This window comes from Fragaria vesca, linkage group LG5 (assembly GCF_000184155.1).
Source record: "Fragaria vesca subsp. vesca linkage group LG5, FraVesHawaii_1.0, whole genome shotgun sequence".
Classification (NCBI taxonomy): Eukaryota; Viridiplantae; Streptophyta; class Magnoliopsida; order Rosales; family Rosaceae; genus Fragaria; species Fragaria vesca.
This window is the reverse complement of record NC_020495.1, coordinates 25,330,277-25,344,473: the sequence shown is the minus strand read 5'-3', so window position 1 is coordinate 25,344,473 and position 14,197 is coordinate 25,330,277. Positions and strand designations below refer to the sequence as shown.

Below are 14,197 nucleotides of genomic sequence, written 5' to 3'. Positions count from 1 at the left end.
ATACAAATGCTTCTAGGTTGGTTAAAATCCAAGATCAAAACTAGGACCTTCTAGTTCAAAACTTGGGCGTTCTACTTTCCTTGCACAACTAGGCTCCTGGGATACAATCTTCTCGTTGTCAGCAGCAACATGAGAAACACAAGAACCTGATCTTGATTCATCAGACACACAGTCTGTATTATGCCGTGCAGTGTCAGCTTTGACATGGTCTGAATGAACCTGCTTCAGAGAAGTTGCAAATATTGTGTCAAAGCTACAAATCTACATAATAAACTTCAACCTGTATTATCTGCATAAAGTATATATAACATAGCTGTGCATGTGGGTTGTCTGCACAATTTCTAACGATGCCCCCCTCTTACTTGGTTGCTGTTAAGCATCTCTATTTATTGAAAGACACAGAGTGATCTAAACTTAAATGAGAATAAGCAGATAGATACTAGAGGAATAACAGTACAGACCTGGTGGAAGTTTTTGATGTCTTCACTCTCAGCTAATTGACTGCCACAACCGCTGGACAATGCTGCATAGTCCAATTTAAAATGAAATCCCTTATTGATTCATAGCTAATTCTAAAAAAAAACTAGTTTCAGAAGTTGTATCAGTAGGAATGATTTTGATGGAATTTAAGTTCTGATGAAAACTTGCCTTTATTTCCAGTTTCAGTAATATTGCCTGGTTCTATATTTTCAACTGATCTGTTATGTGGTTCTGATGATTGTGATTGTGATGGCCGAACGCCTTCAGAGATATCCATCATTATAGCATCTGAAACTTGAGACCCCTTAGTTGAGGAAACTGGTCTTGCAGTGCTGTTAGTTTGACGTGAAGCTACAGTCTCCTGATCCCTAGGGTCTTGGAGAAAGGACAAAATCTGATGGGCTGCACAGAAGGAAAGAGACCAAGATGTCAATATGAACACACACACACAAGCACGTCAGCACCCCAGGTGTGAAATATTAGAAGAAAAGAAAGACAAAAAAATAGTTATGGGAACAAAAAGGAAGAAGAAAATTATTTAAAAATCAGTGATCACTATGCTTATTGCATGTGGTCCACCAAGTAACCAGAGACTCACCATCACGTATAAGCTTATTTGTAGGGACTCCCCTGCTTGGTTTTGTTTCCTGTACACTAGATATGCTAGAATTTGAGTTTAAGGCTTTCTTCAAACTAGCTTTGTTCTGAGATTTCTCTTCACCTGCAGACCAGCAATAAAATGGTAAAGGAATAAAGAGGGAAGGATAAAAGGCTTCAGTTTCAATTAAGTTGTGCATGCAATTCCCTCACTGAGTAGCCTGAGACTCACTGTCACTTAAAGGATTGTTTCTGGAGATGCCTCTGTTCGATTTTGTTACCTCTACACTAGAGATGCTAAACTCTGAGTCTGAAGGTCTCTTGATACAAGCTTTGTTGAGAGTTATTCCTTCATCTTCAGACCAAAACAAATGCAGAAGGCAGAAATGAGGTCTATACAACCATTGAACCATTAATGTCTATATTAGAATATCATAACAGCAATTTACCTCCAGCAATTGCACGTGGACTACCAACCTCCACCATGTATTTTGGTAGTTCAAGAGAAGATCCTGTTTTTATATCTTCTGACAACCTAACATACCTATTGCTCAGTGTGGTTTTATCTTCACCAAGTAAAGTAACCTGTCATATACGATACACAGTCGGAAGTTAGTTTGGAATTCAGTAGTTCGAAGAAACCGACACATCTCTAAACTTATGTGATTTCAATGGACCGGGTTCATGTGACATATAGAATTTTAGTGATTGATATATATGAAAGAAAATATATGGCAGGAACTCAAGATTAATGTGAACAACCTTCTTACGGAAAGAACCAGAAGAGGCAAGTCTGAGGATGCCAACATGGTACTTCTTGGACTTCTGAGTAATCTGACTAGTGTATAGAGCTTCCCACTCTGATTTGCAGAGATTACAATGCAATTATTAGGATACTTCTAGCACAAAAATGATGAGTTTTTTTTTTTTTTTTTTTTTTTGGGGAAATGAGCATATTCTGAAGTTAAAAATTCCAACTTCCTCAACATACTGCAATGTAAAGTTGATCTCTTCAACTTCCTGACTGACTTGCTAACTCATTAATTTCCAAATTTTAACTAAAACTTATTCAGAGTGTCAAAATATATAGGGAACCCAAACAATCGCCTTTTCTTAAGTTCTGAAAGCGTTGGGTTCAAAACTTTGCTTATGGATTTCAAGAATAAAGCAAAGCGTAAGCAATGCACTGTCATGGATGGCAAACTAAGGGGTTACAGGAAAGTTGGACACCTATAAACCATTATAATAAATAGAAAGAGAAATCATAATAATAACCATGAAAAAATTTAAACATAAGAACATACATCAGACTCACACTAACCTTTTACTTCAAAATCATCGATTATAATGCAATCATCTTCTCCATGCAATTTCCTTGATTTTTGCACATGGAAATCTTTTGCTTCACACTTCAAATCAGCCCCAGCTTCATTCCCCTCAGGTACCCCAATGTCAACCAAATGAGCACTAAATGCAAATGATTCACCAGATCTTATAGCTTCATCTTTTTTGAGGAACCTAGTTTCCAAGAGTTTCCTGGTTGCATCGTATAGCATCGCCTAAGCAAAACCAAATATGGAACTGTAAGCAAAATTTTTGGCAGAAGTAAAACCAGCAATAAGAAACAAAATTAACTTTTTCAATCAAATATATCATTCCTTATTGCACGGGATGATAAACAAACATGATAACATTGTGAAAACATCAAAAGCTTCATAACATATACCTGTCTTCCAAAAGAGCCCCTGGATGCAATCTGTAAGAAGCCATCATGGTACTTCTTGGCCTTTTGAGTTACTTGTGTAGTGTATAGGACCTTCCATTCTTAACAGGCAAAACAGAACAAAAGGATAAATGGAGAAGGAAAGAAAAAAAAATTAGCTTTAAGTCCTGAGAAAAGTTACTTAAAAAGTTAAAAATAAAAGAACTTCATTTACCTTTTCCATCATCTTTACCAGTGAGAACACCATTACTCTCTTCCTGCTTTATTCTTGTCTTCCCCACAACATTCCGCTTATCTTCTTTAAGATGCAAATCCCTTGCAGGTTTATGGTCTCCTTCCTGCTCTCCAATATCAACCAAATGAGCATCGAATGCTATTGATCCACCAGATGCTATAACCTCATCTTTCTTAATGAACCTGCTATTTAACTGATTCCTGCTTGAATCCAACAGTATTATCTGAACAAAGACAGAAAAGGTATTGATTTGCAATTATAGACATGAGTTGACAAAGGATATTCACTTGCATCATTAAGGAGTAATAAGAGAGAAAACAAAAGTAGAGATTTGATAATGGAAGACATAAGATGGAATGGTCACAACAAATATGGGAGTTATAGAGAATGATATAAGGATAGCAAGATGAGTCAACCTGCTTTCCGTGAGACCCGGTGATTGCTAGTTGCAAGAAACCATCATGATACTTCTTCGCCTTTTGAGTTAGCTGTGTGGTGTACAAAGCCTGCCATTCTACATAGTGACGGGTCAACAGTTAGAAACAACTTTTTCATAAACTGAAGATTGGAAAACAGTTAATCCCCAGATCAACTATGACAGTATTAAAGATACATGGAAAAAGCAACAGATCCCAGGTAAAGTATAAGACTTATAAACCACTGCCAGTGTCGAAGTTACAAATTTCTATAATATGCTTAGTTAAAGACACCATTCTTTATAAAATGAGCCACAAACTCACAAACTAACCTGTTGTGCTAGTTTTCACTGTTTCGGGACTACTGATTGCTGCACCATACTTGTGTAGTTCCCTCTTCTTGAACTCTGAAATGTAAAATACTGCCAGGCTATTACGCTATACAGAGAAATTGCACATATTAAGAAGTTACATTCACCAAATTCCCATCACTTAGTTATATTCCCCAAATCATCAAAACCTAAACCAGTTGGCAAAAGAGCTTAACCAATCACTTTACAATCGCAATCAAAATGAGATTATAACTAGAGGTATTAACTGTACTATAACATTCACCTTTGATAATATTCTGCAACGGACTCAAATTTTGCAGTGGCTTCCTCCCTGAATAAATCAGAATTTCGGTGATTGTAACTCTAGGAAGCTGAAATGTCTAGTTGTCAAACCACTTGCATAATCATTTTGTTTTTGCCATACGAAATGAGATTAAAACAACAGGCATTACACTAACCTCTGATCACATTATGCGCCGGAGTCTGAAACGGCTGCGGCTTATTCCCTGTAGAGATCAGCAAGTTAGGGATTAAAAACCTAGATAGCAAACAGTACACAATGCTATGAAAATGAACAAAATTGACATTAGCGATAAAATTGAACTATCCATACACGATTTCGCTCGCTTCTCACTGAACTTCATGTCGTTTTCTCCAGAACTGACACCGGCCTTAGGTTTCTGATCTCCGGCACCGGATTCGGCGTCGTTCACATCAACGAGAAAGGCATTGAAGGTGAGTGTTTCGCCGGAGCAAACGGCTTCGTCTTTCTTCAAGATCCTGCACTCCAATAGCTTCTCGCAGTCGTCGTACAGCAACATCTGAAATTTCAAAAGCACAAAAAATTGAATCGGAAAAAAAAATTAACAGAAAAATTGAAGTAGAAATTCGATTTGAATTTGAAAACTGTGGAGTGTATACCTTATTGGTGGAGGTGTGGAGCTCCAAGAAACCGTCCTGGTAAACCTTGCGCTTCTGCTTCATGTGGTTCGTGTAGGTCACGCACCACCGCTTCACTTCCGCCATTGCCGGTTCTCAGAGAGAGTGAGAGAGACGAAAAGAATCGAAGCGTCGTCGTTTTGGTACTTATGGCGGGACTGACCTCGAATACAAAGCGGGTTGCTCAATTTCGAAATTTCGCCCAAAATCTTGGGTAATATATTTGCAACTTTTAGTTGAAGTCCAAAAAATTTGAACCTATAGTAGCTAGCCACATACATATGGTAAAGTTTTTGATAGCATAACAGCTATATATTTACAGGCCAGAGGGAAGTGTGAGTGTGTGAGGAGGGCCTGTAGCAACACCAACAGTGTGAGTGTGAGTGTGAGGGGAACAAAACATTTAGAGAAAAATTCAGTTTAGTACTTTGAATTTTGGTGCTAAAATTAGTTTAGTCTCTTGTTTCGAAAATCCATCTTTTTAGTCTTTTAACTCTCAAATGACTACACTTTAGTCTAAATTTTGATGTTGGCTCCGAAAATGACATCAGGTGCTGACATGGATCCGACAAGAAGGGCCCACATATCAGTTTTTAAATTTTGAGAAAGGGCATAATAGACAATTTGATATAATTTTCATCCAAAATTCAACTAATGCAAATCCAAAATTCAACTTATGCAAAAAAAAAAAAAAACAGGCTAATACAAACTCCAAACTAAATCCAAACTTCCACACATTAACAACACCAGACCCTAAACTCCAAAATTATCTACTAAAGTAATACAAGCAAAAACACCAGAAAATGAACTGAACAACATATAAGGACAAAACCCTTAAATTTGTATTCAAGCTTGTCAATAAAAGCTACTGCATAACAACCAAATAGGTGCATAAGTCTGCATAAGTCAATCTTTACATCCATTCTAACAAAAACCAAATAGATGCATAAGTCTGCACAAGTTCATAGCTCTAATCATCTATGCAAAAGATTAGAACAAACAACCATGAGACACATAACATGGTTGCACAAAAACATGCACAATGCATCTATAATCATAATCTTGCCTGATCACTATTTTCTAGTATTCCTTGCACTTCCCTTGTTCCTCACAGATGACCTTGTTGAAGTTTGGGAAGATTGAGAAGCTTGTGGTGCAGAAGAAGTTTTTCCCTTGCTTGAAGTTGCTCCTCCATTGTTTGCAGCTACTTTTGGTGGCCTTCCCCTGGTTGGAGCAACTTTGCATGCTGCCCTTGCTGCAGCCTTCTTCTCTTAGTCTACATCAGTGATAAGTAATGGAATGACAAGTTAAAAACGAAGGACACCAACATTCTTAGAGTTACAAATATTTATATAAGGAACTTAATATGAATTGATTTCCCTATAAACGAAGGACACCAACGTTTGCATCTTCCCTTATTTTTGTTGCCTTAGCTCTGAGTTCATTTTTTGTCTTTGGAGGCGGTTTGGTACCCTTTGCCTGCTCCAAAAAAGTTTGTTAGCACATCAATATAAACATCTAAGCTTAATAACCTTAAGAAGAGATTACCTTAGAAGATGAAGCATCTCCATCGTTTATCTTTCTCTTTTTAGTAACTGCTCCTGGCTTGGGTGGAAGGTGTCTATGACAAGTTTTCACATTGTGCCCCAAATTGCCACAGTTGCTACACTTTAAAGACCTTTGATTCCTTCAAAGTTTGCCATTAGTCTCCTTCTCATATGCATCCTTGTTCCTTTTCTTCTTAGGCCTTCCATATTTCCTATTGTACTGTGGTAGGAGGATAGGAGTTGAATCAGTAGGTATCCAAAGGTCCATCCCATTCACTGGTTTCACTGTGTGGGAGTAAATGACCATGTAGGTTGATTTGAGGTAGCATGCATCCACATAATCTTCAGGTTTTTGCCTCATGAAATTGACGGCAACAATGTCGTGCTTGCAAGGTATGCCAGTGAGATCCCACCTTCGACAAGCACATGTTCTTGTGAGATCAACAACATATGTATCTCCTCCAATGCTTTCCACCTCGATCACGGGCGTACCAGTACCCTTGGGGATGCATTCAGCTAAGGACTTACTTTTGTTCTTCTCCAAAAACAGTATAGGCGTAGGGCAGAGTGTGTCCACAACTTTGTCCATCTTCTCTCTTCTTGTTGCAATCCTTATCAGTAGGGTGTATGCTGGGAGCTTGGCTTGCCTGAGTTGAAACCACATTCTTTGAACCCTCACTAATGACGATTCCAGGTAAGCTCCTTCTCACAACACTAGATGTCATTTGACTCTCTCCCATATTAGGAACTTGGTTCCCATACACAAACAGCTCATCTAGTCCATCATCATTAGGTTCTACCGCACATTAAAAACAACTGTGTTAAAAACACTTCATGTTAACCAACAAATGACATTGTTTTTTTTTTTTTTCCTTAAATAGAATATCTCAGCAATAACAACTAAATAAAACTAGACATTGTTTAGCAAGCCATCATAATAATAGTCTTCCACATAAGTTCTATTCTGAAACAAGTAAATAACCAAAATCAACTAGGAAAAAATTAAAAAGCACAAAGCCATAACCATTTTCCAGAGAGAAACGACCCCGTTTTTGCTTGCAGGGCTCAGAACTTGAGCTTGGTGAAGAACCACCTGTTCTTCCCGGTCTTGAACCTCTCCTCGAACCTCTTCTTGGTCTCCTTCAAGGCGGTGACCTTCTTGTCCTTGCTGGTGAGCACGTCAGGGGTGACGACCTCCTTGAGATCCACGTCCAGAGTGTAGCGTGTGGGCATTAGATGCTGGTAGTTCACGAGCTTCACCCTTGACTTCTTCGCCGTCTTCTTCGCCGAGTCCTTTCGGATCACCTTGCTGGGGTACTTCTTGATGTCGGCGACCAAGCAGTGACCGTAGGCGCGGTCGCGACTGCCGTCATCGAAGGCCTTGACGATGACGCCCTTGCGGCCGACATAGCTACCTTGGAGAAGGATCACGGCCTTGTTGGGTTTCAAGAACTTCATCATGGTGATGGCGGCGCTGCACTTCTTTCTCTCTCGCTTAAATCTCTCGAAGCTCTCAAGCTCGGAAGTCACAATATATACACTCTTAATGACCCAACATTACAATTATTTTGTAATAATGATTTATTTAAAGTTGGTGAGTGATGTTATGATAGTTGGGTGTAAAGTTCCCACCACAAACAAATGAAACAATAACTTACAATTTCTTAAGTCTCTATTTCAGATACCCATCAACAAGCACATGCACCCTTGCTATTTAGTATTCAATTTTAGATTTGTATGAGAGAGAAATATAATAACCCACAAAATTGGAAAGCCGAGCTCTCGATATCAACCATTGCAGAAGCTTCCAAACCTAAACCCTTAAGTCAACTAAAAACAATACCCAAAAACTCATGTTCATACAAAACCCAGGTTCGAATCATCATCTAAAACTCACCGTATTTTGGGAATCGGTTCCTTGGGTTTTCTTGTCGAGGTATCCATTCATCGGGCTCCGCCATGAGTTCAATAAACTTGTGTTTCGATGGTTTCATATGAGAAGGAGAGAAGGGAGAGAGAGGGTATGGAGGCTGTAATGTTTTTGGGTTATGATAATTGATAAGATTAGGTTTAGGGGTTTGGGCTGTAATGGAGGGAAAACAGCCACAAGGGCCAATTTTGTCATTTTGTACAAATTAAGAGCTAACATTACTACGTGGGCCCTTCTTGTCGGCTCCAGGTCAGCACCTGACGTTAAATTTGAAACTAACATCAAAATTTGGACTAGAATGTAGCCATTTGAGAGTTAAGAGACTAAAAATATGGATTTTCAAAATGAGAGACTGAACTGATTTTAACATCAAAGTTTAGGGTACTAAACTGAATTTTGTTCAAACATTTAATGAGGGTAAGTGGAGGCCTGACTTTAACCTAACCTTGGTTTAGTAAAGTTCACTCAGAATTCACAATCTCTTACTCTCTGTATAAAAAGGCCGTCGACCCATCAACCCACCACAAACACAACCACACAAGACCAGACACCATCACCAATTCAACATGTTGCCTCTTTTCTTTTCAATTTTTCTTCATCGCCGCTTCACCGCACTCTTATCCACCTTCTTTCTCTCCTTCTCCGTCATCTTCTCCGTCACCACATCAACCTTCTTTTTCACCTTCTGCAAAACCTTCCATCACTCCATTCTCTTCCCGTAAGTTTCCCTCCTCCACCACCCCCACCAAACACTATCCCACCATCGCCAAACTCCACTTCTCCACCACCAACCAGTGCTAAACCCAAACCACCATTTGCTTCCGAAGTGGTTGCGTGGGCTTTGCTATGCTATTTTGGTGTCGGTCTCGCAATATTCATCTTCGTCGGCCTCTTGGCATGCATTAACGCAAGTGAGACTACAGATATAGTTGTACGACAGGCAGCACTAGGTGTGGCCGAGATAAGGAGACACACCACAGCTCTCGACTTGTTCATGTTGGTCTTTGATATTTGGTGGACCAATTGACGATGAGCGAAGCAAATCATATCCGAATTAGGTTGAGCTTGGCATGTAAGGTTACGAAGCAGTACTTCCGTTTTCTGGCCGTGAAGGTCGTCCTTGTGTACGTAGCCGTGCGTCTGTTTTGGCCGGCGTGGGAGCATTTTCTTAATTGTCATGAATGACAGCTTACGTGGGAGCCACTGTAGAGCTCTCTCTCTCTTATCTCTTTTTTGTTTGGACTTTGGATGGGTTCGTAGGAATTTCTAGACGATGAAGCAATCTGGGTTTTATGGTCTTAGGTTTTGAGAAAAGTGATGATCTCTTTTGTTTGGCTGGGTTTTATGGTCGTAGGTTTTGAGAAAAGTGATGATCTATTTTGTTTGGCTGGGTTTTATGGTCATAGGATGTGATAAAGCAATCTTGGTTTGATGGTTTGATGAAGCAATGAAGTAGTGATATGATGTTATGTTCTTATATTTACTTAGTTTTTGTTTTTTCTTCTTGTTTCTCATGTGTGACATGTCCATACCCACATATCAATTTCTTAGAACTTAGACCAAATGAACAACTAGTGGCCTCTATGCTAACAGATTCAGAGATATGTATGAACAGAAAATGCACTTTTCCGATTATGAGGACAAAAAATTCACTTTTTCGATGATGCCATAAATGTGTGTTGTTTGTTTGTGGCCCTTTTTTGGGTAGCAACCACTTTAGCAGGGTAACCCAATTAGGGGGAAGGGGTCTCAGTAGTAGTATTTGTTTACAGTTTGAAAAAACTTTCTCTCTTATTCGTCTACATATGGGTTTTGTGATTGGTGGCATTATGACCTTATTATATAAGAAAATTCTAGTATATCATATGGTATAACATGCCTCACAAAATGTGTGGTTATCATTGATTGGAGAAGCAACTAAATGACCATGTAATAACCATTTACCTCTTCAAAAGCTCTCATGTGTCACATAATTAGACACATTTACAATAGGTATGTCATACCATATGGTATGAAAGACAAACCCTGTTATATAATGGATCGATTGATCACTATATGCCTCCAGATCGAGTCACAAAAATGTATTATAGTACTAATATATGTTCTTTGTCATAATTATAATTTATACAACTTTTGAGCTGATACATAGGTCAAATCACATCAGTAACTGACAATGATAAGTGATTTAATTAGTGATTTTACTCAACAATGATGGTCATGTTTTAATTAACCAAAGGGATAAATTTTGGCTACTCCTTGGATATTGGACTATGAATTTGCTTGCTTAATTCACCAATTCTAGGGCCAAAAGTGAGTGAAACAAAATCCAAAACAATATAGGACATTAATTAGAACATGTCTGTCTATATCTAAGCTTAAGACTCTACTTAGACTAAAAATGTCTAAGTAGATAAGGCAATCACCGAATCATGCTTAGGTTCATATTATTGAAAATAGATAAACTAAAAAATAGGGCCGGGCATTTAACCGAATGTGTGCAAAAAAACTACCGACCGGACCAAAAAACCTGATCGGATAACCGAACAAAAATATTTGGGTCAAAACAAGTAGAGAACCGATCCAAACCGGTTTAAATCAGATTGGATCCAGTTCAAGCTCTTAAACAAACCGAAAATAACCGAACTGACCCAAATTATATAATGTGTGTGTGTGTGTGTGTATATATATATATTTTATACACCTGAAACGCTATTATTATTTGTTGATTCTATCTCTACTTACAGTGTACTCTCTCACTTAATCTCTCCGTATAAAAGACAATTTATCATTCAACTCATTTCTTGGAAAAATTTGTTAAGTGTAGAAAAGATTAGGAGTGTATTTGATTGCTTGTTATACTTTAAGCATGTTACTCAAGTCAAAAACTTAAAGTTCAACTTTACAGTGAGATACTAGATGGGCAAAAAGTTTTTCAAATATGGATCAAAACCGAAACCGACCCGAACCGATCCAAAAATTCTGATGGGCCGAATATTCGGGTCAAAGGTTTTAAAATCCGGTTTCGGTTGGAAAAAATCTTAAACCAAATTATTCAGATTGGTTTTGGTTTCGTCCTAAAACCGATCCAAACCGAAGATGCCCGGCCCTACTAAAAAACAAGAAAAACTAAATATAAGGCCTAAGAAAAACCAAGCCCAACATAGAAGGCTTGGAGCATCCAAAAAAGAAGTCTACCCATAGGCCATAGCCCATCAACATACTATTTATTTAGAACATGGAAAAGACTTCTTCTCGACTCGTGGCCTTGATCACTTTGACAATGATGCTGCAAAAGAAGGGGTAGATGATCTTGATCTTGATCTCGATCATCAACCCTTGATTACTCGCTTACCGTGCTCACACCGTTTCATGGATACTGCATTGTCCGGTGGCTCAAGATTCAACACTTATGTGGCAGTATTCAATGCCAACCGAGGAAGAGACTGACGGGCCTAAATCCAAAAGGAGCTGGGTAATGTGAAAACCTAATTACCTGCCTACCTTATTATGGTTAATGGGGACTCATGAAAGTTTTGCATGTTTAATTAGGCTTATTTTCGATTTCTCATGATATATACTGGATTTTCTGAGCTAGGGTTTTAGTTTCTTTGAGTTTCTGAAGCAAATTAAGTTATGTAGGGTAGTGGCAAATCACTTCTGTAATGTTCATATTGCTTTGGAAGTACATTTATGATACGAGTTGCAGAGTCACTACGTTTGGTTTGGAGTGAATCATCTACAGGCTACAGCTGAATCAGACCTCTCTTCCTTTTTTTCTGATTAATATATTATCTTATCCTTGTATGTACACCGTGTCACGATATTCCATTTTACTTCAAGCCAGGATTGTGACCTGGAAGTCTCAATGCAAACATTAGCCTCAGCAAAAAGAAAAATAGTATATCACATGAACAAGACATTGTATCTGCATCAGCTACGTACCATGAAAAAGCTGGTGAAATTGGACTAATATATGCAGACTTTCCCAATGATGGGATCGAGTTATGCAAAATTCCATGCATTAAGATAGATTATGAAGTAGGAACAAAAATACTTCTCGACATCAAAAAAGAAAGGTAAACTCACATATGGAATATGTCGTAATGTATAAGCTAATACCGATTTCTTGAACCTAGCTAGTTACTTCCACATCAGAAATATACTTTACTTTATCATATATGGAATATGTCGTAATGACCTCTTGCATGTTCCAAATACTTTGATCGATGAACATAGCTTGACATAGCTGCACCCGGCGTGGACATCCTAGCTGCATTTCGAGTTTTCGACCGCACGAGAACAAACAAAGCAAGGGTTATGCACTGCTATCAGGAACTTCAATGGCATGTCCTCCATGTGACAGGGTTGTAGCTCGCATCAAATCTGTACATCAACATTGGTCCCCTGCAGCAATGTCTTTATATTGTATAGTTTAAACTGAAATCCGTCCCCTTCTAACTTACACTGACCATTTAACTTCTATGCAAATTGCAGCTTCCCAGATTGGAACAGATGGAACAAGCATTTGTGCTAAAGGCCAAACTCGCAAGGAAGCTGACCCGTTTGACATAGGTGGAGGGCATATGTTCATCCCAACAAGGCAATGGATCCCGGGCTAATCTACAACGCTACTACAAACGACTACATTCAGTTCCTCTGCTCCCTCTCGGTTACAGTACTGCATCACTTGCTAGATTAACCAACACCACAATAAACTGCCTAACAAAAGCTGATGCAATGAGCCTCAACATCACTTCCATCGCTATTCCAAACCTCAAAAGGACCTCAACAGTGACAAGAATAGTAACAAATGTGCAGGCTCCTCGCTCCTGGCGTAAAAATGACAGTGAAGCCTCAAACTTTAAGCTTCAACATAACCCCCCGAATCCTTTCCTACAAAGTTACCTTCTTCTCAACTCAGAAAGTGAATGGGGGTTACAAACTCGGGAGCTTAACATGGACAGACGGCGAGCATCACGTCAGGATTCCTATAGCCATTCGTGTTACCGCATTTGAATCATATGCGCATGTATGAGATTTTACAAAAATATGCCGCTAATAACTATTTGTGAGATGTAAAAAATTCTCCCATTTTGTATCAACCCTAGCTAGAAACTATTAGAATCGCAAAGCATGCATGAATCTGAATTGAGTGAACTTTGAATTGGAGTGAATTGTACAAAGCTTGATCGAGCAAATTAGAAAGAGCAGGTAACCTGGCTCTGCACAAATTAAGGGCTGGTAACCTGGCTCTGACCGACCCAACTTTATATCTAGACATTCCCTAGCTAGGAAACACATGATCGTAACTGCACTGTTCTCTAACCTCATGACTGCGTTCCAAGTTCGAGCAAATGTTGCACATTATAGCCTGACCCTCATCCTCATATCATTAGTATCTTTGTAGAACTTCACCGAACTCTACTACTGGAGGCTTTTGATGTGTGCTTTTAGAACATGGACCGGGACTATCAATTGGCACATATGATCGACCACAATAACATAAATGTTGATCTTCTTCCACAACTTCTAGAGGTTTGAGCAAACCCAGATGATTGAATCCCATCATAACTATGACCTTGGAGACGGCTACCAAGTTTAGCAGCATCTTAATGCTTGGGTAGTTTGACATCTTCATGACAAATGCACAAGGAGCCCAACAAGAGAGAAAGAGAGAGACGCGGAGGGGTACTGAGTTTTTATTTTATTTTTTATTTTGATAGAGAAATTAGTACTTAAAAGAAGTTGAGATTCTAGAACCTGACTGTTTTCTAAACCCTAAACAAGGAGCCCAACAAGAGAGAAGGAGAGAGACGCGGAGGGGTACTGAGTTTTATTTTTTATTTTTTATTTTGATAGAGAAATTAGTACTTAAAAGAAGTTGAGATTCTCGAAACTGACTGTTTTCCTTGATCCCTAGACATCTGCTTCATGTGCTTCGTGTAGGTCACGCTCCACCGCTTCACTTCCGCCATTGCTGGCTCTCAGAGTGAGTGCA

The 14,197-nt window shown here is 38.8% G+C and overlaps 2 protein-coding genes across 2 annotated transcripts; both read right to left on the bottom strand.

Annotated features, from left to right (window-relative positions):
• Positions 1-6,411: 6,411 nt before the first annotated feature.
• On the bottom strand, positions 6,412-6,933 carry LOC101310232. The gene has a single exon (XM_004301769.1). The coding sequence runs from the start codon at positions 6,931-6,933 to the stop codon at positions 6,412-6,414; it is 522 nt and encodes a 173-aa protein (XP_004301817.1).
• Positions 6,934-7,150: 217 nt separating this feature from the next.
• On the bottom strand, positions 7,151-7,730 carry LOC101313217 (60S ribosomal protein L27-like). The gene has a single exon (XM_004300448.1). The coding sequence runs from the start codon at positions 7,728-7,730 to the stop codon at positions 7,335-7,337; it is 396 nt and encodes a 131-aa protein (XP_004300496.1). The 3' UTR covers positions 7,151-7,334.
• Between the last annotated feature and the right edge of the window lie 6,467 nt (positions 7,731-14,197).

What these genes read in the sequence shown, in the direction of transcription:
- LOC101310232 (XM_004301769.1), bottom strand. Translation starts at nt 6,933, where the DNA reads ATGTGGTTTCAACTCAGGCAAGCCAAGCTCCCAGCATACACCCTACTG.
- LOC101313217 (XM_004300448.1), bottom strand. Translation starts at nt 7,730, where the DNA reads ATGATGAAGTTCTTGAAACCCAACAAGGCCGTGATCCTTCTCCAAGGT.